The sequence below is a fragment of the Erpetoichthys calabaricus genome, chromosome 7 (genome assembly GCF_900747795.2).
Source record: "Erpetoichthys calabaricus chromosome 7, fErpCal1.3, whole genome shotgun sequence".
Taxonomy (NCBI): domain Eukaryota; kingdom Metazoa; phylum Chordata; class Cladistia; order Polypteriformes; family Polypteridae; genus Erpetoichthys; species Erpetoichthys calabaricus.
The window spans coordinates 7257452-7280819 of NC_041400.2; the positions used below are offsets into that span (position 1 = coordinate 7257452).

The following is a 23368-nucleotide window of genomic DNA, read 5'->3' on the forward strand; positions in this document are numbered from 1 at the left end:
AAGCACCCAGAACACACTTTGAGCCTCTGTTCATCCATCAGGTTGCAGTCCTCTTGACAGTTCCTCACACATCCACATTAATAGACTAGACAGTAATTGACTTTTTATTACTAACTAGAGTACTGTGGCTCACATTAATGTTTCTCAGCTAGGAAGATAGTGCCTTACCACTCCGAAGTACTAATTAAAAGCATTCTTAAAAAAAAAGCCAATGCTCTTCTCCACCAGTCAGAGAGAAAAACAAGAAATGCAATCACTGCAAGGATGGGACAAATAATACGTGTCCATGAGAAACTTGAGTGAAATACTGAGCAAGCATAATGTGACGAGATAAGATCAAGGTCTGAACGTAACACACCTTTAAAAATTTAAGTGTGAGAATCACATTGAAAAGAAGGACTGCTCTTTGCCTTAATATGTTAAAAGTAAAAATATGAACTCTGACCCCAGTGTTTCTCTAAAACATCATTCTGCACAAATATTACAATCTGTTAGACATGTTAACAGTTTAATTGTTCTAAGCATTATTAATTTGTTCAGTAACAAAAAAATCAACTGTAAAAAAACCAGGTTCTCTAGCAGATTATTCTGATTGCCACCTCATGATGTACCTTTGTGGTGTCACAACTTTGAACCCCCCCATGGTTGCCACTATGCTTCTTCCTCACAGATTCCTGTTAACATGAATGAACCCGGCCATTCGTTCTCTGATGTCTAATGCCCCAGATCCAGAGTTCTTGGTTTGAATTTTGCACTCAGGTGGCACAGTCTGCGTGAAGCCTGCATGTTAAGTCAGTGTCTACATTAATTTTTTTTCCCATATTCCCAAAACAAGTTAGGCTAACTGCAGATTCTAAATTTGCCCCTGTGTCTGTGAATGGATGCGTGTGTGTGAATGGTTAGGTCCTGTTTCAGACTGGCACTTCATCCAGAGCTGGTTTGTTATTTTTGTGCTCAGTGCTCATTAGCTAGGCTCCTACCCTTAAACACTAAAGTGTATTATATGGGTTTGAGACTATTATTTTATGTTACATTTTTCAACTAACTAAATGGTTCAAAACACCAGTCTTCCAATCTTCAAACTCTACAGATGTAGATATAATAGTAGATATGCAGTATATATATAATATACTGTATACTCTATGCCTGCTACTATAAGAGATGTTACTAACCCTCACCTATTCTGTTTCTCTTCTCGGTACTCAAATGTGGCACTTGGTGCCACGGCCCACCTGCCAAGTTGTTTTGCCTGCCTAAGATAAACTCATCCCTGATGGAGTATCGTAGGAATCGTTGGGTAGAGGGGTCCTTTCATCGGATTGGCTGGCCCAGCCTTGTCTCCGCTGTGTAATGGCCAAATGGGGGAGGCAGCTTGATGGCTGAGGTCTCTAGGACTCTAAACAAATCCAAATCATATTATGGAATATCATCTGTTAAATTCTGCTCCATACTTGTAATTTTTTTAATTTTTATACTGTATTGAGGATTACTTCTGTTCTGTTCTGTGTATTGTATTGTATTGACCCCCTTCTTTTTGACACCTACTGCACGTCCAACCTACCTGGAAAGGGGTCTCTCTTTGAACTGCCTTTCCCAAGGTTTCTTCCATTTTTTTCCTACAAGGGTTTTTTTGGGAGTTTTTCCTCATCTTCTTAGAGAGTCAAGGCTGGAGGGCTGTCAAGAGGCAGGGCCTGTTAAAGCCCATTGCGGCACTTCTTGTGTGATTTTGGGCTATACAAAAATAAATTGTATTGTATATAGTGTAAATATAATACACTTATATTTTGCTCTGACCTTTCTTTCAAAACTGACTCAAAGCTTTAAGCTCCTAATACACTGGTGAGGCCTCACTTGTAGTAGTGTGTGGGTTTAGTCTCCATATTACAAAAAAGACAGACTAGCACTAGAGAAATCCATGGAAGAATGAATTGGCCGATTCCAGGACTGCATGTTATGAGCTGTGAGGAAAGATTAAAGGAACTGAGTCTTTCCAGTTTAAGCAAATGGAAGACAAAGAGGTGACATGACTTACAAAACAAAGTCGATAAAATAAGTTCAACATGAACAAGACGGCACATTTGAAATTTTGTTGAGGGTAAATTTTGCACAAATGTTAGAAAGTTTTCCTCATACATGGGATACGTTACCAAGTAGTTTGGTAGACAGTAGGACTTTACAGACGTCTACTTGATGTCATTTTGGACAGATTGTGGATACAACCAATGAGCCTGTTCTTGTCCAAGTTTTTCTAGTGTTCTAAAAGTAAATTGCGATTCCATGGACTCAAAACACAATGTGGTCCCTTTCTGAAAAAGAACTGTGCATCACGGGTTTTCATACCAGCTGGAAATAAGAAGTGCATCGCTTTTCTTTCTTAGTTGAATAAACAGGTACATCAATGGTGTTTTACTGTTCCAACATTTCCCAGCTCAGCATGGGCACTCACACTTTCCGGTGCCAAGTAACCAAGCCTAACACATCAATATATACTAAGAACATTCAGGAAGTTTGTAGGTATATTAAAATCCATCCATCCATCCATTATCCAACCCGCTATATCCTAACTACAGGGTCATGGGGGTCTGCTGGAGCCAATCCCAGCAAACACAGGGCACAAGGCAGGAAACAAACCCTGGGCAGGGCGCCAGCCCACCGCAGGGTACACACACACACCAAGCACACACTAGGGACAATTTAGAATCGCCAATGCACCTAACCTGCATGTCTTTGGACTGTGGGAGGAAACCGGAGCACCCGGAGGAAACCCACGCAGACACGAAGGAAGTATATTAAAATAATATTTAGAAATACTAAGTAATTCAAAATGTATTCGAACATTAGAACAACTGTGACGAGTACAAGCCAATCAAACCAAAATCCTATTCGCCTAGATTCTCCAAAATAAAGTCCCAAAGGTCCCTATTGGCTGCTTCTCCACCACACTACTTTCTCATGTATTCTTGTTTCTCTGTGTGTAGAAAGTAATTTGTCGTCTTCTTCTTCCTTAGTTATTCCCATTATTAAACGGGGTCACCTGGACGGTCTTTTCTCTCCGGCATGATGATCATCTTGAGTGTCATTTCCAGAGGGTGGGACTGGACCGCGTGTCTGCCTGGGGGGTTGCCAACCAGGATCCCAAGTTGTTTCGTTGTGTGGTGGTTGTGGCAACGCACTGTACCAGTGCATGCTGCCCAACCTGACCTGACTATTTTGGACAAGAATTCTAAAGTACTAATCATATGTAGGTTTCAGCAGGATTTTTATGGCCAGATGCTCTTCCTGACGTCAGCTTGTAGCTCCCTAAAGCCTTCTTTCATTAAAAGATTAAAGGTGTGCTGCTGTGCTCAAAAACTTATCTCAAAAGTAAGGAGTATAATAAAATTTACAAAAAAAATTCTGTTAACAGCAAAAATACATAAAATCATAACTAGTCTTTTAAGTCTATTGTTAAATGACATCATCTGTTTTAGTGGCATGATCACAGTGCATTGTGTGAAAATGGCCGGCAAGGACAAGGTCTGCAATTATTGCTTAGAACGTGAGAATAATTTAGACAGGAAACAGGTCATTCAGCATAAGAAGCTCACCAATCCGATTTACCTAGATTCATCAAAATAATATCAAGTCAAGAACTGAAGGTCCCCTAAGACTTAAAATGCACCACATTACTTGGATATTTATTCCATATGTCTTGGGTTCTTTGTGTGGAGAAAAGAAAAACAAAAAAACTGTCTAGTAGTTGTGTGAAATCAGCCATTAAAAAGTTTCCAACCAACTCTTGTTTAAGAATTTAACTTAAAGTAACAGATGTGATCCACTGTACTAATTCCCTTCATAATTTTAAATACGTTGTCACCTCTTAATCATTGATTGCTTAAACTGAAAATGTTCAACTGATTACAATTTGTTTGGGTGACAGTTCTGTTAAAATAAAAATAATGATCTCTGCCCTAACTATGAGGTTCTAGACCAGGGGTCTCCAACTCCAGTCCTGGAGAGCTACTGTGGCTGCAAGTTTTCATTCTAACTCTTTTCTTAATTAGTGACCAGTTTTTGCTGCTAATTAACTATTGAATTGATTCTTTTTTCCTTAAACGGCTCCTAAACATAAATTTGATGTGAAGTGAGCCAAAAGGTGACCAACTAAGTTGGGGACTCAAACTCCAACCAACTTCACTTCATTTAGTTCCTTAATTTGAAGCCAATTCTCATTGCTAATTAAACCCGTTATTTAATTCCATGACACTCATTCTGCCATTTCAGACATTTCCATACCTGTTGATCTTCAAATGTTTTGTGGACCTGAGCAGATCGACATTACTGAGGCCTTCACTTTTCTTTATTTTCAGTTATTGTGTGATGTACACAGGTTGTTGTTTATGTGTTGGTTCATTTTTGTGTCTTAATATTGTTTGGTCGCTAATTAAGGAAAAAAGAAATAATTAAGGGGCCTGAGTCTTAAGCAGTGTATCAATTAAAATTGAGGCGAAGAGTTAATTAGCAACAAAATCTGGTCACTAATTAAAAAAAGGGTTAGAATGAAAACCTGTAGCCACAGTAGCTCTCCAGGACTGGAGTTGGAGAACCCTGTTCTAGATGCTTTGGTAATAACAGCTTTCTCCATGCACTCGTTAGAGATGAATGCACTGGGCCATTGGCACGGACTGATCCGATCTCATCAAATACATCCAAAGTCAAACTATTTCTTTATTCCAATGCTACCACATGTTCACTGCTCTAGCATCATATTAATATTTAGCATTTCTACCATTTTATGTGCCTTTAATGACCTCTTAGGCACAGCCATTAGCAGTGTGTTTGTCTGCAGAGAGAGTGTCGACCTCATCGAGAGGTTTACTTACCTCAGCAGTGACATTCATGTCTCTGGTGACTCTTCCTATGAAGTCAGTAGATGGATTGGGAGAGCAGGGGGGCGTCATGAGGTTGCTGGAAAGGGGTGTGTGGTGCTTCTGATATCTCTGCAAAAAGATGAAGCTCCAAGACTTTTGAGTCCTGGTGCTTCTTGTCTTGCTATATGGTTGTGAGACATGGACACTTAGCCATTGGCCTGAGACAAAGACTGAACTCCTTTGGTAATGTGACTCTTTGGACAATCCCTGAGTACTGCTGGTTTGACTTTGTGTTGCTCATGGAGTGCCAAATGAGGCACATTACCTGCATTGTGAGGAAGCGTCAGTTACGGCACTACGGCCATGTGGCGTGTTTCCCCAAGATTGATCCAGCTTGTAAGATCCTCATTGTCGAGGACCGAGTGGCCGGACCAGGCCAAGGGGGCGCCCACCTAACACCTGGCTGCGGTAGATAGAGGGTCATTTCCGGAGGGTGAGACTGGACTGCGTGTCTGCCTGGGGGGTTGCAGGCAGTATCCACTGCTGTTTCGTCGTGTGATGGGTGCGGCAACACGCTGTACTAGTGCATGCTCCCTGACCTACCATTTTGAAAACAAGCAATTAACTTCGGTTGAAGTACAATATTAAAAAAAAAATTGACAAGAACAGGCAATTTAACTCAAAAAAGTAGTATTTCTAAATATTATTTTAATATACCTACAAATTCTAAACCAAGACAACATCAACTGGCATTTTCAAGGTCCCTAAAGTGCTAGTGTTTACCACACTGCCTAGTACTCCATGTTTCTGTGGTTCTCTGTGTGAAGAAAGCACTTTCTCTACAGCTCCTTAAGCAGCATACTCTGCACACCCACATTCATTAAGACATTACAAGTGTTCTGCTGTGGTCAACAACATGTATGAGAAGTCAGGAGTAAAATGTAGGAATAACATAATGTGGAATCATAACTAGTCATGTGAGTCTCTTTTTAAAAGGACATCACCAGTCTCACTGGCATGGTCACAGTTCACTGTGTGAAAACGGCTTGTAAAGAGATGGAACAAGATAATAATTTTGACAAGAACAAGCCACATAGCCCAACAACGCACACCAATCCCATCCACCTCATTTGTTTTACAGGTTCTTATGGTCCTACAGGTAAACTGTGGCATTCAAGTAATGCTCCCTTGGTATTAAAAAGCTTAATGTGTACCTTGAAAACACTTTCCACACCATTTCAGTACCACCACCAGTTTGTAACATTTACTTGCTAAGTAGACGCTTTTATCCAAAGTGACTTATACAAGAGGTAAAGAATACAGTAACATTAGGCCTGGGACGGTTTGTTCCACAAGTTTAAATGGACGGGGTAATTGCCACAAGTGAAAAGATGTAATAACTCATACATTTACAATGGCAGATTACAATCAATAAGGCCATTAAACTTAAACAAATTAACCAAGAATGTTTTTTTTCTTTATCAATTTGACAGACATTCACAAAACAGATGGGTCTTCAATCGCTTCTTAAATACATTGAGGGAGTCAGCAGCACGGATGGAGGTGGCCAGCCCATTCCACCAACCAGGAACTACGCAGGAAAACAGTCTGGATTGAGAGTTGATGCCACCTCACCAGACGCTGTTCCCTGGCAGACTTGAATGGGCAAGAAGGAAACGCATAACATGACACATGTAACATGCTGTTTCGACATTGTGTAGGGATTGAAGCTCTCTGTAAATATGAAATCTCCATGACTGTCATTCTAACACAGCTTCAACATGTTATCTAAAATGGCTACAATAGGGTTGATAGGAGCATTTTTACTTAAAAATGTTTAGTCACTCAGTTTATTGTGAAAGAAGACACCCCCATGACAGACACTGCATGATTTCAGTGTGTTGAGAACAGCTGTATGGGCAGTTACAACAACAAACGATGGTTAAAGAGCATTAAAAAGAGAACATGGGTATCATCAATCAGCTCTGTAATGAATGCTAATGAACTGCCTCCACTGCCAATAAAAAAAGAACTCATCAGTGTGAAGTGACACGTGACAATCAGAGAGGAATGGCAGTGAAGATTGAAATGGGGCACCCTTCAGTCAGCAGAGTTCTTCTACAAAGCTGGCAAAAAGACATCAATCAGGATTGAGATTTTGGAGAGATGTGTTTCTGTACAGAAACATGTTCATTTCCTGTTTATATTTTTATGTATTTATAAAATGAGTATGCTTATTCCTTTTGGTACATACTACAACACTTGAGTCGCATTATCTTCACATGAAATTTCAGAATGCTACTATGTATCTCTATTGAAAATTGAATTTATTTAATTTATTTTTTAACACACCTGAAGTATTGGATCGCATTATCTTCACATGAAATTTCAGAGTGCTACTATGTATCTCTATTGAAAATTGAATTTATTTATTTATTTTTTAACACACCTGAAGTATTGGATCTCATTATCTTCACATGAAATTTCAGAGTGCTACTATGTATCTCTATTGAAAATTGAATTTATTTATTTATTTTTTAACACACCTCAAGTATTGGATTGCATTATCTTCACATGAAATTTCAGAGTGCTACTATGTATCTCTATTGAAAATTGAATTTATTTATTTAATTTATTTTTTAACACACCTGAAGTATTGGACTTTTTAAAAATGAATATTTAATAAGACTACTAATGACCTAAGTTGACATGAGCTCAAGAAGGGAAGAACATCTATAAATTCAGCCTATCCAAGTTACCCACCAGTTCTTTCATGAGAAGACTCAAATTCATTCTTCAGCGTTCCAAGATCCTCCTGCTCCGTCTGGCTCTGCACAGTCATGGTATCAGATTTTGTCTGAATGCAGTTTCCTTCCCCGACAGCAGTTGGCTGCACAAATGCTGTGTGAACATCCTGAATGTGGGACTTCAGGTCTTCATAGGTCTCAGCGCGAAAATCACAGCCGTCGCACTGCAGGACCTCCATCGTCGGGGGCTCCCGGTAAAATCCAGGAATCCTGCAGAACAAAAAATGAAAAAAAAAAAAAAAAAATATGCAAAGCTTGACGTGAGTCTCAGAGACACAAATCTTTTTCAGGTGACATCAATCTGCACTCATGAGAATACTAGTCAGTGTTTCACTTCCTTAATGTAGGGGCTCCAATAACTATTGAAGCAGCAGCCTTCTCCATGGGTAGAGTCATGTGATCACTGCTATCACTTAACTGTTCTGTGAAGTTCCAGTTAGAAACAAGTGGAGAAGAAAAAAAAGCCCTAAATGAATTTATCAGCACATTCATTATAAATTTGCAAAAAGTTCCATATGACACATTAACATACCGTCCTAACCCACCAGGAAATGAGACTAATTATTGTACACTAGCCACATCTCCCAGCTCTGACTGGGGAAAAGATTCAATGTTCTCACATTGTGTGTTCTTAGAGTATATGTGAAGGTTGGGACTTAGGTTGGCATATATTATTGCAATAAAATGCCAACATGGTAACCACCCCAGTAGTGGAAGGTACCAACTCTATATATATAATGAGTAAAGTGCCTGCCAAAGTCCTCATGAAATGTTGACACCTTCAACTTGCACTGTAGTATACCATCCACATGGAATGCAACATTTAATTGATTACTTTCTCTACAGAATATAATGTGCTGCAGATTCTCCATTTAATGTGGAAATCACTATGAAGCTCCACTTTAATGACAACAGTGCTATGGAATCTCCCCTTTGATGGGAGTGAATCAAACCATAAAAAGTACAGGACGTTGGCAGGAAAGTAAACTGGTTGGCCCAAGAGCACTTGGGAGTGGGGGTGGAATAGATTTGCAGGTTGGGCAAACTCTTGGAAATCATTGACACTAATTCCAGATATGGAAAACAAGATCATGAGGAGTATGGCTGTGCCAATTTCACCGATGTCTGGATGCACTGCCAACGGTGGGATTAGCTGACCCCATTCTGTCATGCAAAAATGGTCAAGTAGATCTACCATGAAAAGACTTTCTGTCAATCTCTAATTACACAGCAATAATCCTCATGGTCATATCATGTGCTTGACACCTTGACTGCATCTCAATAAACGCTTTTAAAGGAGGCTGTGCTTTATTTCTTCTAAATCTATAAGCTCTGTCTCTCCACAACCTTGAATTGAATTAAATGGGTTTGAGAATGGTAAGTAAGAACAGGAAAAACATAACTTGAACTTCTTAAGGTGAACCAAGTAAGAACTGAAAGTGCTTGAGAAAAGACGTTATAAATACTAACACCTTCCTTAGAGGTGGTTCCTGCATCACATTAGATATTAAAAGGATAGGCTCCAGCCCCTATGACCCTACAAATGCATTAGAAACATGTCAGGCAGAGAATGTAAAAAACATTAGGTTTAAGGACACTAACTACTACTGCATCACTCAATAGCTTTGGAATTAATACTCTGGTCCACGTGACGTCTTCCCTCCCAGCTATCTTTCTCAGGCCACAGACATAAAAGTGAGGATGACTGGTAGCTCAAAAATGTCTCTAAAATGAACTATGAAATAATTCCTTGACTACATCATCGTTTTCAAACCTTCAGGTTAACAATGAACTGCATATCATCCAATATGGTTTTACTTTTAAGAAACTTGTACGGCCATTTAAAGCATAAAACAAGTCTCGGTATAAGCGTTGTAAAAGACGGCCGGCAGTCCAACCCAGCCGGGACACTCAAGAAATGGAATAATGGGGGAAGGTGGATTCTTTAGGGCACTGCCTCCCCCACAACACTTGGTGGCAGATCCCCTAGGTTGCAGCAGTGCCGCGGCTTCCCATAGGGCATCATAGGACTTGGAGTTCTTTACCTCAGCACTGTTGGGTGCTGTGGGTGTCGCCAGGGGGGTACTGCAAAGTCTGAGGAGCCCTATGGTATGGGGTTTCTGCCTCATCCGGAAGTGCTTACAGTCGAGTAGAAGGTGGACAAAGCTTGCTGGGAGGAGCGGAGGAGACAGTGACCAAGAGAAAAAGGAAGAAAGAAGGATCATTGTGTGCTATTGTGCTTCTGCATACTTTTGGCTGTGGTGGGAAACGCTTGAGGGAAGAGTCTCTCATAATAAGAGACATTTTGTGCTTTAAACCTGTGTCTGTGCCTATTGTGTTGGGTGTTCAGGAAGCTGGGGCGCCCCCTGGTGTCCACAGTGTATATGAGTAGGGCTTAGATGGGCTGGCACCCAATCCAGGAATGTATTGTTAAGAAGAACTATTTACAATTTCTCTTACAAGTAATGGATAACATGGCCCATATATATGGTTCAATATTTTTGAATACCATACCATTTTCTAAGCTGGCTTAATCCCACTCTTTTAGGTTCCATCTCTCATTAGTAATGGTTTAATTAACCAATAAGTGGATGTTAATAGTTACGCATTTGCTGTTCACATTCATAAAAGAGCTGTGAATGTGTGGTGCTACTCCTTCCATTGGTTTCTGTGTTTAGACTCAGGAGGCCAACTCCAAAGTGAACATCACAGAATGATCTATGAAAGACATTTATGAATTAAAACACGTACAAGTCAATGAAGAAATAAAATAACCAGTGTAGAGTTGGCATTTGGATGCAGCTAGGATGGCAGAGGAGAACTCTGAAGAATAAAATGAGCCCAGCAATTAAAGACAAGACAAGAGAAGACATCAGCTAGTTCAGTTCTGGAACCAAGTGTTCTGGACAGATGACACACAAGTGTGATGGTATTATGAAAGTGTGGAGAATGGAACAACAAAAGTTCCAAAAGTCTGTGATACATGATAATGTCACTGATAATGGAGTAGCAGAAAGACTTTAGAAACCATCCGGTGGGAAGGGAAGAAACATTTCTCCATTTGCAGTCTGTGGCACACAACCAACAGCACCAAGGGGTTCATCTGGTGGCTCTAAAAAGTGTCAAGTGCTAGTTTAACAAAGTTACACTCCTGAATAAAATACATACAATCAAGCAAAGATATGACATAGCTGTAGGAATGGCTCGATAAAGGAATGTGACAGAACAAACCAAAAATTTGATGTCCAGGAATCACAGGTTTGCTTTTGTCAAAAGATGGAGGCGAGTGAGTTCTACTGAGCCCATTAAAGCCCAGTGAAATGGTGTGCTCCATTTTGGGTTAGTTCCAGTGGTAGTTCCACGGGGATGCCTATGTAACACCTGGCTGCGGCTGATAGAGGGTCACTTCCAGAGGTGGGGACTAGGACCACGTGTCTGTATGGGGAGTTGCCAACCGGGATCCCAAGCTGTTTCATCGTGTGGTGGGTGTGACAACACGCTGTACCAGTGCATGCTCCCCAAACTGACCTGACCTGAACCAGTGGTGTCAGGATAGTATCCAGCATACTGTGGGCAGGATTAAGCAGGTTTAGGACATGGATACGTATATCTGCATCTCTCTCTCTCTCTCTCTATAACCCATCTAAATTATAGATATTTATATATGTATTTCATTGTATGTATATGTCTCTATGTGTTTAAAAGTAGGTTACATCATAAAAGCTATTGAATACAAATCAAGGGATGTTAAACTTAAAAATATTCATATCTCTAAATATATATTTAAAATCCAACGTCTGTCTGCCTGCCTGTATGCTTTTCACGTGAGAACTACTTCATGGATTGAGATTGGTTTTTTTCTATAATTTGCTTGAACATTCTGGTTGATTTTGCGACTTCTCTCATTGCGCTATGTATCAGAGTTCGCTTCCAGTACCGATTTATTTGTGGGAATCCAAGAGACAAGCAGCAGGCCGCAGGGGGTACCTCCTCAGTTACATGCCAGCCTTGGGGCGTACCTTACTTTCGCTTAGCTAGCGAATGAGAGAGCTACTTAACGGATTTAGTTCAGGGTTTTTTTTATAATTTACTTGAACATTCCAGTTGATTTTGCGACTTCTCTCATTGTGCTAAGTATCATGTTTCGCTTGCAGGAGCGATATGTTCGTGCTAATCCGAGACAGAGGCTGTGGGCTGAGGGGAGGGGGAAATGTGACATCAGGAGTGGAGAGCCGGGCAGAGCCCTCCTCACTGTCCTGTTTCACTACTATGCGGGTACTAGTGAGACTGCATCGGTAGTATTGCGTGCAGTCCTGGTCACCACACTACAAGAAAGACATAGCAGCACTTGAATCTGTGCAGAGGGGAGCAACCAGCGGCATCCCAGGACTTAAGGACATGGTGACTGGTAATTACCTAAATAATGGTCATGTTCAGGCTATTGCAGATTAAATACACAATATCATACACAGAAATTAAATTCAACCAACATATCTACTGTCTCAATGAAATTCAGGCACCCGCTTGTATGCTCTCAGCCAAGGAGAACTTGCCACAGAGACGTCAGATGAAACATGTCTTTTCTGGACCGTTCAGAGTACTGAGTTTCCATGTGCTAATTATCAGATAAAAGTCATTCTAATCCTAGAGCTTCGCTTGGTACACAAACTCCATAATCATCACAAAGCTGCTGCTGCATAAGCGCAGCTCTTATTGAATCTTCATGATGATTTTTCCTGCGAATAAAAACTGTCTCTAACTAATGAATGAACTCCATGACACACTCATAGGAAGTTTATTGTTACTTATGGTTTGCTTGCAAGTTTGCTGTATGAAACACAACAGAACTAATTGGAGACTGAAACAAAGTAACTAATCGTCTCTTGATTCCACACAAAGTGACTATGAGTGTGAAATCATCATCAGAAATGTGCAAAGTGCTATAAATGCAAAAGGAACATCTGTATCTATCTACAGTATCTATCTGTCTATCTATCTATAATCCAACATCTGTTTGTATGTCTGTCCGCTTTTCACTAAAGAAGTACTTCATGGAATTAGATCGGGTTTTTTTTCTATAACTTGCTTGAACATTCCGGGTTGATTTTGCGACTTCTGTAATCCATGAAGTAGTTCTCTCATGAAAAGTGGACAGACATAGGATTTTTATATATATAAGGATTTATATATAGATAGATAGATAGATAGATAGATAGATAGATAGATAGATAGATAGATAGATAGATAGATAGATAGATAGATAGATAGATAGATAGATAGATAGATAGATAGATAGATAGATAGATAGATAGATGTAAACATATCTGTGTGTTTTTGCATCAATATGTCAGACTTTGCAGGTATTGTAAGAATACAGCAATATTCAATTAACTTAAAGTACAGTAAAAAGTATTTGCTGCATGTCTCACATAAACACAGAATTTCACTGGCAACACAGTAAAGGACAGAATACCACTTACAGAGTAATTACACAACAATGTTAAAGTTAATAAATGAGTTATTGTTTTTGAAACGGACAAATAGCCCATATAAACGTTCAACCTCTATCAGACATACAGTAAGTAAGTAACTGAGCTGCACTAGATAAAGTAGGGTAGCATATTCTATGCCAACCTAATGTCAGAAACCAAAGATATACTGGAAAATTAAATTCCCCTTAACGGAGGAAAAAAACATTCCTTGAGGACCACCACAGCTATTGGAAAAATGTGAAGAGTTTGACAGTTTGGTGTAGCACCTAAAGCATTGGACTTTAAACCCTAAGGGTTCTGATTAAATTCTTCTGTCCTCTATCTCACTTTTTCACATTAAGCGTGTCACCTAACCCATCTCTGCTCCAACCTAAAATAAAACATGTCCACAACTGTAGTGAGCCCAGATCTAGGTAAGCTGACTTGTTTAAAGACATCTGACAAATAATCTACAGTATTTTATGGTAAAGGGTACTGGGTATACCTGTGGTAGAAACAAACATTTGGTAAATTGACTTGAATAAAGGCATCAGGCAAATATGCAATAATACTAACATAAGGTATTTTATGTTAATGGACACTAGTTTCATTCTTGGTGGAAACATACAATGGTCCAATGTCACCCATACACATTTTTTATTTGTCCAATTTAAAATTGTATATGTCTGGACCGCTTTAATAATTTTTAACAAGAAAGAAAATATCTGCGTGTGTTTGGAGATTTGGTTATCTGGTTTGAAATTTGGAGCATTTTTTTTTTTAATTTTCTAGTCATTTCCTCAAAGAGCTTATCATAATTTTGTTTATTACATATTTTTGTAACTGTGAGTCATATTCAAAAGTAATGGAGTTAATAGAATGGGATTAAATATATTAGCAGGGTATATAAAATATGTTTTCTAGTACCATTTAACAGTATATTTTGGCTAAAATTGCTTTGCTAGACAGCAAACCTCTCCACAAGCGATACAAAGATCCCTGTGCTGTTGTTAGTTGTCGGAAGTGGAGGGTCTGTGGCTACTCTTTGTTCAGATTTCTTAAACATAATTTGTTTTAAAGATGTAGAGTAAAAATCTGTGCTGAAATATTAAGTTAAAATTGTTGGCAGCATCCAAACAAAACACAAAGTGGATCATTGTGATGTATTACCGACAAACTACAGTGTCAGACAAATACTGAATGTCACTTGCAGCCACCATCAGGTTCAAGGGAGAAAGCAACAGTGAATAGGACACTAGTCACTTTTGGTCATTTTCTACTGTCATACTCTTATAATATTCTCAAAACACTCTTATTTCAATTCATAATTGCATGGAGACATAGCCCATCCTGGCAGCCTCAAGAGCAAGGACGGGAGTACACAGGACAAGGTTTCAGTCCACCACAAGGTGCACCCACTCACACATACATTTAACATTTAATCTAGTTCAATTCACTTTATTCTTATATATTCTTGCACAGTGGTCTTCAAGGAGCTCTGTCTTGGAACACTTAGAATTACAAACATTATTTGGCAACAGTGCCCACTCATACCACTCAACATCAAAAAGTCTCACGGATGGCTTTTACATTAGTCAACAAGTCCCAGGACCTCCAGTTTGATGGAGAGATAGTGGAGAAAAGTTGGTGACTGGGGAGATGACCCTGCTTTGGTAATCATTTGGGTTAACATTCCAGACATTCCTCTATTGTCAATCCATAAAGCACAATGCAGTGCAAATAACAAAGTGCAGGAGTCATTTCTCTAAAACTTCACTCCTCTGTGTGTGTGTGTGTGTGTGTGTGTGTGTGTGTAGGCAAGCTTAGAAGCAAAGAAGCAAAACAACTACCCAATTAACAGTAGCAAGTGAGATATTCCTCAAGACAAAATAGATGCTTTAAGAATTTTACTGCATTAAGAAAATGAAGATTATATACAACTTTTGTTCCACCAGTTTCACTAGAATGAAGGAATATAAGCTGCCAGAAGACCAATGAGGTCCTCCTGTACCTACAGGGGTACACCGTTTCTGGTCTTGAACGTGTATAAAAAAGTCTTTAACAGAAATTGGTGTTCACTTCTGGACCAACTTCAGAGGAGTATGGGGCAGCGCATCCCTGAAACCCGCTTTACCTAATGGCACTACATTGAGCCTCATTTTAGTTTCATCCCCTGGACATTCAAATTAAACAGGGCCTTCTCCAGCAGCCTAACCCTTATTTTCTTGTTTCTATTTTCTTCCAATTTCAATTTATAGTATATATGTATTTATTTATTTAATTTGTGTGTATGTATTGATGTTGGGCTACATCCTGGCAATAAATGAGCACCATATGACTGATTGCCATGAAAGGCACTAGACAGACAGATAGATAGATAGATAGATAGATAGATAGATAGATAGATAGATAGATAGATAGATAGATAGATAGATAGATAGATAGATAGATAGATAGATAGATAGATAGATATTTTAGTGTAGTTGGCAGGATTAGATAAATAGCTAGCTAGCTAGATGTAAAAGGCACTATATAATAGATAGATAGAACTCAATCTTACCTTTAAAAATCCAACTTACTCAATGAGGTACAATATATATATATATATATATATATATATATATATATATATATATAAAATAAAAAGGTTCTCTTCTTCCATGAGTCTGTTATCAATTCCTACTTTGTATCTTAATTCTATTAATGTTTAGTTCTAGAATTTTGCTTGGACTCTTTGTGCAATGAGACCCTCAATATCTAAAAAGAATACCAAGTCAAACTTTCCACATTGGTCTCCTAATGTCTCCCATGATGCAGCATTGGATCAAGCAAGTTTGACAATGTTATGCAGACTCAGTCTTTCATATTCATTGGTCATTTTCACTATCTGTAAATGTAAGCGCTCTGAGCCTTAGAATAGAATATATACTGAAGGCTGGCCTTTGATGTGGGATGCGGGCATAAAATATTATAATGAGTACAGATAATGCTATTTATTCGGGCATTAATTTTCAGAAACTTTCACCTATACAGAAAAACAGGGAAGAAACCACCATCCAATAATATCCTTTGAATAATTTTTATTGGTTTTTATAAATTACTACAAATGGTTTATGATTCATTCAGACATTCATTCTACGTGTTATTATAATCAAATCCGACATCCCCACCCCTTCAGCTCTAGACCGCAATAAATCATAAGATTTAATTTGAAGTAACTATTCAGTGACACTGAAGCATCCAAAAAGTTAGCAGAGATTTAGCATGCTTAATTAATTAAAGCAACATGAATTAATGTCTGCCAAACTCTACAGTAGTCTTGGGCAGTTCTATGCTTAATTAAGGACAACATAAATCTGTGTACAAAATTCTTGAAAAACAAAAAGAAAAAAAAATGAACACACAGTACTTAACAAGGTCAGAATCACTGGGAGTTGGTGCCAGTATTAGCCATCTGGCAGGAACCAGCCTTACACAAGGTGCCAGTCTATCAAAGTCCACAATCACACGCAACTCTCACAATGAGCCAATTTACTTCTGACATTTAGATATTTATGGAGGTTCTGAAGGAAACCCCATGCAGAAATGGGAAGAAACCATACAGGGATTGTCTGAGAACTCTGGAAAGGTAAAGCTGCATTTCTAACCATTGTGACACCATCAAAAAAAAATATATATATATACATATATATATGTAGGTTGGGTCGGTCTTGCCTAGCTATTACTACCATTTACAATTATAATCCGAGAACTCCATTCATTATCAGATACTATGAAGGCTTCCTAACGTGGAAATTAAACAATGAGATCCTTCCAGAGCCATTCATGTTTTTTTGGCCCAATGATTTTTCCACCCAGCTTGTATGCCTCCTCTGTCTACTCATGCTCTAGATATTCAAGGATTTTTTTTTTTTTTTTTTTTTTGGGACGGAGTTGCAGGAGAAGGAGGAGGTGTGGGTAATGGTTGCATATTTCTTAGAAGCTGCCAGGTGGAGCTCTCTAAAGGAAGTCAGCAGTATCCAACTTCAGTCCTACAGCAGGTCCGGCTCGAATTACAGCACCATGAAAACCCCACCCTTGTGATAACTCCACAGTTCATGGGATCTCTAAACAAATCTCTCTTCTGTCTGTCTACAGTGGCTCTTTTATTTAATAAGACGCTGAAGGTGGGGAAGGAAGTGAAAAAGAGACAGCTCTCCTGACTTGCACCCAGCTTCCCTCCCCACCGCCACCACCAGCACCACACACCCTCATTCTCCGAGCCCAGCCAAAGCCAGCCAGCCAGTGAGTGTGAAGTGTTTATCATACTTGCAATGCGTCACAAGGGCTTTAAGATGAGCTAAGCTGTCTTAGCTCCTCGGAGCTTCACAAGCAGCCATTTTAGCTCCAGCTCCTCGATCTTCTGGCTGAGGTGAATTGTCAGCTCACAACATGGCCCCACCTCTCAGATCCTCATCTGAAACAGCAGTGTCACCAGAGGGCCACTGACAGAAAAAGCATTTGCCAGATGTATCCAAGGAGTTAAGATGGAAAGAAAATAATGCTACGTCGTCCAACTCCTCTAATCTCTTTCTCCTCAAAATGTAGGATCAATTAAAAAATATTACTGAGGGGTAGGTTGGCTTTTTAGAAGATCTCCATAAAACCAAGGGGCAAAAAAATAAACAGTCAGAAGAGGCTTTTGCAGGAACTGCAAAGCTAAACCTCACTTGCTCACTCAAAGGGTCTAAAAATGCAAAGCATGAACTTCCCCTTTTTTTTTTTTTTTTTGCAGAGTTCAGAAAACATCTGCAGCTGGCGGTGGCCTTGAGAAGCAAAGTGAAAAACACGCCAGCCTGACCCAGCCACCTGGGAGACCTTCCACGGCCCCGGCGCGGCAGAGGACAAAGCCATCTGACTCTGCTCCCCAGATTCCAAAGTCTACTGACATTTGTTAATCACCAACCGGTCTGTCTGCATCGGCAAACCCTGCCAACGGTCACACCCTCTACTCAAACGCTGCGGCAGCAGCTGCTCAGTCTGAAAGAGGTCCTTTCAATAAGCCTGCAGTAAGCTGATTAGGAGTGCAGAGGTTCGTCCTTAACCATTGGTCAACCCTTCATGTTGCAAAAATACTGAGGCTTGCAGTTAACATTTCCGAGTCACTCTTCCGTTCTCTAAGAACAATGGCTCTTGGAGTCTAGCAAAAAAAAAAAAATAGGAATGGGGAGATGGATAGAGGAGTTGGGGGAGGGGTTGCTGGGTTGGCAAAAGCCTCACAAAAGGCAGACGGAGAGAGCATGAGCTTCTATTGTCCACCTCTCACCGACTGGGTGTTTGAATACTGAAAGCCAGGAGCTGAAGAGCAACTTTCATTTTTTTTCAGAAATATTAGGTGGACTTCTTTTCCCCCCCCCCCCCCCCCCCTTTCTATTTTGTTCAAAAAAAAACAAAAAAAAAAAAACAGCAGCAGAGATAGCAAAGACCCTTTGTTGGTGAAATCCACAAGCCTTATGATTACTGCTTGAGAACTTCATTTCCAAATGAAAGGGAGAGGGGAAAAAAAGGTGCTTGAAAAACCTTGAAGAAGGAACAAAAATGGGAGGAGGAGGAGGAGGAGGAAGGGATAAAAATGAATGCAACTGACCAACAGCCTGGAGCCCCAGGTGACGCACATAATAATCCTGTCTGAGCACAAGCAGCCAAAATCTGAACACACGTTTCCATTTTGATGGAATTTTTGATGCACAATGAACTATTTCTTTTCAGTTCTGACCACAGCAACCGTAAGACTCTTCACTCAAGTACTTTCTCAAATTATAAACCTTACAGTTGCGGCTTAGAAGCCTTCTTTGCACATGAGACACTTAGAAAGCCATGAAGGAAGAACAGAGAGGGAGTGGAAGAGGAGGTGGATGATGAGAATTTTAACTAATCAGCACATAGGCATGAATGAGCATGGTGGCCTAAAACAGGCTGTTGCCCACATAAAGCAAACCAAGGAGTAAAGACAAGGTTCTTACCCATCAAATACAGTATCTCATAAAGGATCAGAAATGCCCTTTTCTTTTGTCCCCTAAAGGACAATCAAGTACCAGTACCCTAAAACGCATCTCTAAGTATATACTTAAAATATAAAATCACACCTATAGGCATGATTGAGCATGGTGGCCTAAAACATGTTGTTGCCCACATAAAGCAAACCAAGGACTAAAGACAAGGCTCTTATCCATGAAATATCTCATAGAAAAATCAGAAATACCCTTTTCTTTTGTCCCCTAAAGGACAATCAAGTACCAGTACCCTAGTTGCATCTCTCAGTATATACTTAAAATATAAACACACACACACATACAGTACATTATTTACATATACAGCCAAATCAGACTCCTATTCAGACTCCTTCATGTTCTGCACAACTAATTGCACTGTAGATTTGATTTCAAATGGACCAATTTGGTATTTTTGCCCATCAATCTTCACTCAATAATCCATCATGACAAAATGAAGACATGCTTTCAGAAAGGTTTGCCATCACAAACTGAAATCATTCACTTATGTTAACTATTCAGACCTTTGGCTGAGTATCTCAAAACTGTTACAATGCCTTGGACATTATATCATCTCAACTCTCCTCTTTCAGTTTCTTTAAAGTTTCAACTTCATGATGTCATCTTTTTTTAGGACTTACATAAAAATTAGATTGCACAACTAGAAACCGTGTACAACATTCAAGGTAGACACCATTCAGCTAGTTACGTGACTTCCAAAGATGCTGGGTTCAAAGAAGTGTATTTAGGACTCTCATTCTCTCCTTCAGGCAGTCATTCCCTTTTTGGATTCTTCTTTGCCAGGGTTTCCTACCTTCTACAATATCAGGTCACATAGTCCTCCTAGTGCTTCAAGTTGTTGTCCTGTCTAACTGTGTCAACCTTGTGAACCTCGTCCAATTCAACATCTTCTTGGGCTTTCATTTTTCACCCCTTATCAACAGATGTCCAAACCACCTCTGGTGTATTCTCTCTGATGTTATCAAATATGTGTGCTACTCCCACCATTTTTCTGATGTCTTCATTTTTCTTCTGTCTCTCAGACTTGCATTACAAATCCACCTCAGTAACCCGTCTCCATTCTAATGACCATCCATGCTTCAGATCTATATTGCTTCCCAGATTGAATCTATAATTTATATGTCCTCAGATTTTAAATTTAATGGAGATTTCTTGTCACACGGCATACCAGACAGTTGCCTTCATTAAAACCCACCAGGCTCAAGTTTTTTACTTTCCGTTTATAATTACATACAGTATACAGTTGGAATCGGTGGTGCAGTTGTTAGCAATATCACCTCCCTCAGATCTGGCAAGTTGTGTTCAAATCCTGTGGTCTGTTGTTGTCCGCAAGTTTGCAGCCTCCTTGTCTGTAAGGATTTTCTTCCTACATCCCTAAACATGTGGACTTGTGATTCAACATTCTTCAAATGTAAGTGTGAGTATTGGTGTGTGAGCGAGTGATGCACGGGTGACTCATCCTGGAGCGTCCCACCCTTCACCCAGGTCTGCTGGGATAGGCTTTTTCTATCTGTGAACATGAGGTGGACACTGTTCTTAATAAAACTTGGTTTTATCTTTGGCTTTGAATATAGAAAGTTTTTTTCTTTGCTAATCAAAAGCAAAAAGACTCAACTAAACAGAACAACATTCTAACGTGAACATTTTGAAGGATGTTGTCATGTTTTAAGGACACTGCATGTTCTCTGCTATACCATTTCAATGTAAAGATGTAGATCAACATCTATTGCATAAGATATTTAGTGAAACACAATTGTTTACTTTAAAACTTCACTCAAATAAATGCAAAGCACACAGCATTGCCACTCCATTTCCTTCAAGATTTACCCCACACTCCCATGAGAAATGTGCTGGGGCAAAAGACCAACTGCTGGAAGAGGGATTAAAATTGCCAGATGCCTCATAAGAAATCCACACCAAGAGGACTCCAGAAGTTCCTGAGCGCCTGTTCATCCAGTAACGCTTTAAAGAAGGGAAAGTCAAGTCAAATGTCGGTTGACTTGTAGTTTCCACAAAGAGAGCGTCTTGACTTGTGAAATTATCTCAGGCAATTATTCAGGCCCTCTACTTTGACAGCTGAAAAGAAATAAAGAGTCCTATTCTGATAAATAGGCACAGAGAGATGAGGTCAAGCACTGGCTTTGCTGTAATGTACTCTTTCCAGACTATTTGTCCAAAGTTATGCAATGCACCCTCAAGGCTGAGCTTTAAACACTTATTACACAGTGTGTGTGGTGATTGTTAAGAGTAAATTTCCCAATGGGATTAATAAAGTTTATCTATTCTAATCTAATGTGACACCAATCACAAACCTTGGGACTGCTGGTAGTTTCCCTGTAATATTTGTAAATGTAACATACACACACCATCCTGTTGAAAGGAGATGGAGTAGAATGTACGGAAGAAAAAATTAGACTTAGGGGTCAAATAGTCATTTTGGGGTAATATAGTTATTGCACATAAAGTGTTTTTGGTATGCTTTCCACATTAACAATAGAGCATCTACTGTATGTTAGAAGTAATAAAAAAGGTTAATACATATAGCCTAAGCATATCAGGAAACCAGATAAAGGTCAAGTGAACAACGAACAACAAGGTGGCTATGGGTGATGGTACATGGAGATGGCAGACTATAATGTAAGCAGTAAGCCTTGACAGATGTCACATACACAGGAACTCAACAAGTATTGCAAAGTAAGGACCAAGAATATAGTGAAAGGAGACTATTATTCTGGGGTGCTCTTTGAGCCAATCAGAGTGAATGCAAGCTAGTGACCCAATCAGAGTAAGCAATAATTCAGTGTTGTTATGCATTTTCAGTTATCTATAACAATGACTTTCTGTCTTTGTTCTGTGACCATTTGCGGACAACCTCTGCCCAGGGCACTGTCCCTTAGTAGCTTACTGTAACAGGATGCTCCCTATTCAGGCATTTGCTAAAGAGAAAATAAAGGACGCAATGAACAAGTTTCCTCCTGCCTGATCCTGACTCAAAGACGTCCTAATTGAGGACAAATTTTCATTCTTTAATATATTTTCAAATTTAATTTCTTCCACTCGTGATGCCATCCAGAAAAGCTTGTTGGCTGCTGCCTGGGAGACATCTCACAAAATGGCACAAAGGATGATAATCAGGAATAGTGTAAAATCCATCCACTGATTTGTGCTTCTCGTTTTAATCTGGAATGCAGAGATCTCTTCTGCGGCCAAGAAGACGTTGCTGTGTTTACTTTAACAAAATGATGTTTTTCAACAAAAGTGATCTTCGTCCATTCAAATGTTTTCACATCGTTCACTAAACTGTCTCTGCCCACACTAAAACAACCGAAAACACCTAGGATGTAGCTGTTTGCCTACACTGGGCATGTGTGCATGAACAGAAATACTAAAAGGAAGTGCCCTCTTTAAAGGGACGATTACACCTCTGGCTACAGGATTTATTGCAAAACTGTAGTGACCAGAAAAATCTGCCTTTTGTGCATGTATGAAGCATTCAAACTGTATGAAACATAAAACAAATTCATACAGGTAAGCAGCACAACAAGTGTCATGGAAAACAACTCCTCTCTATGACTTGCCACACATGTGCGCATGAGAGGCAGCTAAAAGAACCAAAAGAAGGTAATTCCATGCCAGGCCAGGGGGTGGCGAGGTGCAATAACCCTTTCTCTTTTATCCCTACATACCAAACAGGGGAAATTCTGTCTGGGACCGCTGAGATCACTTCCGGCTCCGGGCCTGCTGACATCACTTCCCCTGACCTGCCTTAAAACTGTGCCAACTTCTTTCTGTGAATTAGTTCTGTTTTGGATTCAATTTGTACACTACCGTACATCCAATTTTGACTTTTGCAGCCGTTATTCAAGTATATGGGTGGCAGCCCCAAACCTTTTTAACGTGTCAACATGTCTTATTTTTACAGCCCGCTATCCTGGAATAAGATTTTCTTCTGTGAAGGGTGACTAATCATGGAATAACTTGTTGTAATGAGCAGGATCCAGTCAGGGAAGGGCCACATAATCAGCACGAACCAACCAAAGCGCAATTCTGGTCTGCATTTTTAAAACTTTCTGCCTTCACCCATCTCCATTGCGATGCTAAGCCAAGGTTTTCAGAAATATACAGCCCTGGAGAGCACTTCACAAAGTCTCAGTTTCAGAGAATAAAATCCCTGGGGTAGGGTGGACAAA

At 39.6% G+C, this 23368-nt stretch overlaps 1 protein-coding gene across 1 annotated transcript in view; it reads right to left on the bottom strand.

Annotated features, from left to right (window-relative positions):
* znf462 (zinc finger protein 462) overlaps positions 1-23368 on the bottom strand; it is a 176341-nt gene that overhangs the window by 59993 nt on the left and 92980 nt on the right. Inside the window, exon 2 of the mRNA XM_028805058.2 lies at positions 7614-7867. Coding sequence (XP_028660891.1) covers positions 7614-7836 — 223 coding nt within the window. The 5' untranslated portion in view covers positions 7837-7867. The remainder of the gene's footprint in view (positions 1-7613; positions 7868-23368) is intronic.